We start from the raw sequence: 2,331 nt of genomic DNA, 5'->3' as shown, positions 1-2,331 counted from the left end.
AAAAAATAAACGGGATGCGGACAGCCACAGGGAGACGATCCTTACGTGAGGAGCCCTTTTCAGCAGGGAGACGATATCCGGCGGCGATACGGTGCACGGGGGCGACAAAGGTGCCTTGGGCAACCGGACAGCTGTCCGGAACGCTTCTGTCCGCGCCATCGCACTCGCACTTACGCGGGAAAACCCGCGCCCTGTCGGGGACTCGACAACCTCGAGTACGTCGCGACGACGCTGCCCCCGGCGATAGAGGGACGACCTTTGAGCACGAGACCCGACAGGGGAACGGAGATTGAAGCACCGCCGCCGAGATAGTCGCGCGAGAACAGATTCTGTACCGACAACAGCCACCGTCATATCCTGAAGAGAAAAACGAGAGAAAAAAGGGGGAGAAAAATTAGTGGAACGCGAAATTACACTGAGAGACAGTGCCCTTACATGACGTCCAGGCGCACGTGGTGCGTACAACGGGCAAGGGACGTCCGGACGGCGACCCGTAAGAAGAGTACAGCGTGTACCCACCGATCGGTACACGCAACAAGGGCCCGATTATGGAGGGGCGCGGTCCGGTTTCGCCACCTCCATAATCGTCAAACCGGCAGACGTCCAACGCACGGGTCGTCCCGTACGCGGAGCAGGCACCAAGACCAACGACACGAGAAGATGAACAAGAAAAGACCCCCGCGGTGCGCGATTTTCGCGTAATGTGGGACAAACCGACGGTACACATTACGAAGCCCCAAGAGGTTTCTGAGCTGGGTCTGCGTTGAGGGTACCTCACTTGTTCCAACGCCGCGATGCGAGCAGCATCAACCTCCAATGTACCTGGCCGAACGACATGGCCCAGGTACTTGATCTTTTCGACGAAAAATTCGCACTGGCGCAGCTTGAGCTTCACACCTGCCTTCTCCAATACAGAAAGTATTTCATCCACGTGCACAATGTGCTCCTCCCACGACTTGCTAAAAATTATCATGTCATCCAGATACACCAAACAGCATTTCCAACGGAACGGAGAGAGCAGGATATCCATTGCTCTTTAGAACGTCGCTGGCGCGTTGGTTAGCCCGAAGGGCATTCTCGAGAAGCGATACAGACCTGAGTGACACGAAAATGCGGTCTTGTCGCGGTCGCACTCAGGGATAGGCATCTGCCAATATCCCGAGATCGCGTCCAACGCGGAGAAAACTTTGGTGTCACCAAGCGAGTCCCGACACTCATCCATGCGCGGTAAAGGGTACGTGTCCTTCACCGTTACTGCTTTCAACCTGCGGTATTCTACGCAAAAGCGCATTGATCCATCCGGCTTGGGCACCAGCAACACGGGCGACGCCCATTCTGACTGCGCTGGTTCTATCACTCCTGCCTCTAACATCTTCTGTACTTCTGCATCTTCAATCTCGCAGACTTTAGGTCCTGCCCGGTACGGAGCTTTTGCGATGGGACGAGTCTCGGGGATCAACTCGATCCGATGGACTGTGGTATAAATTTCACCAAGCGTCCCATCCCACACCCTTGAATACTTCTTCGACATCCGACGGAACCGCTCGCGCAGCCGGTCCGGCACGTGGCTCAGGTCGAGTTCCTCCACGTCCGGCGGTGGCGGCTCAATCCTGCGTTGCGGCTTCGTAGATGCCGACGCGGAGAGCCCTGCCGACCGTTCTTCTGGCTGGTCATCGCGGCCTTGATCCTGTAGCATAATCGCGAGGACGTTATTCGAACGCGCAGGGTGACTACTGTACTCCCGCAAAATGCACTACAGCGCGCACACCCGCGCCTGTAAGTACGCGCTTGCTGCTCGGTGTGCACGTGTACAGCGTGACGATCCGGAGTAAGGCGCGCGAGCTTACCGTGTAAGGCGCTACCTAGATACTGTAGTATATGTTATGATAGATTATTTACTTGTATATTAAATGACAGGGCGGCCGGCGGCGGAGGGAGGACAAGGACAAGCACGGGCTTGGTACCAGATCCTCCACCGCAGGTTTAACCCCGTCCGCTTATTCTAAACGCGTTCTCTTAACGCGAGCGCGTTAACTAGAAACTAACGCGGGTAGCGGTCGCGAACGTACGTGCGCGAGCTGGATCCGCCTCCGCCCGTCGGTGCTAGAACGCTAACTAGCGCTGCCCCGGGGCGTCGAGCGCGTCGAACCGCTCTACTGCGTACTGTGTTCGCGTCCGCTCCCCACCGCTCTACCACGCTACCACCGCCCGCGTTCTTTTCTGGTGTGTGTTTTTGTCCTCTCTCGCGTACACAGGTCTTCGAAGAACCACAGCTAAACCCCCAACGCGACCGGGGGTTTATGCTACATTGGTCTCCCGACCTAGAAGGCC

The 2,331-nt window shown here is 56.9% G+C and overlaps 1 protein-coding gene across 1 annotated transcript; it reads right to left on the bottom strand.

The window, feature by feature from the left end:
• Nucleotides 1-1,036: 1,036 nt before the first annotated feature.
• CHC_T00000934001 (hypothetical protein) lies at nt 1,037-1,696 on the bottom strand. Its single transcript, XM_005718162.1, has 2 exons — nt 1,341-1,696; nt 1,037-1,265 (listed from the first exon to the last, which is right to left on the bottom strand). The coding sequence occupies exons 1-2, from the start codon at nt 1,694-1,696 to the stop codon at nt 1,037-1,039; spliced, it is 585 nt and encodes a 194-aa protein (XP_005718219.1).
• Nucleotides 1,697-2,331: the final 635 nt, after the last annotated feature.

Source organism: Chondrus crispus, genomic scaffold (genome assembly GCF_000350225.1).
Source record: "Chondrus crispus Stackhouse genomic scaffold, scaffold_375, whole genome shotgun sequence".
NCBI classification, from domain to species: Eukaryota; Rhodophyta; class Florideophyceae; order Gigartinales; family Gigartinaceae; genus Chondrus; species Chondrus crispus.
Note: the sequence above shows the minus strand (reverse complement) of the source record. Positions and strands in the feature narration are given on the sequence as shown.

Bases quoted from the DNA above. Each gene is read 5' to 3' on its own strand.
- CHC_T00000934001 (XM_005718162.1), bottom strand. From the start codon at position 1,696: ATGCTACAGGATCAAGGCCGCGATGACCAGCCAGAAGAACGGTCGGCA. The intron at 1,266-1,340 runs GTCAGAATGGGC...AGAATACCGCAG, and splicing joins GGAGTGATAGAACCAGCGCA to GTTGAAAGCAGTAACGGTGA.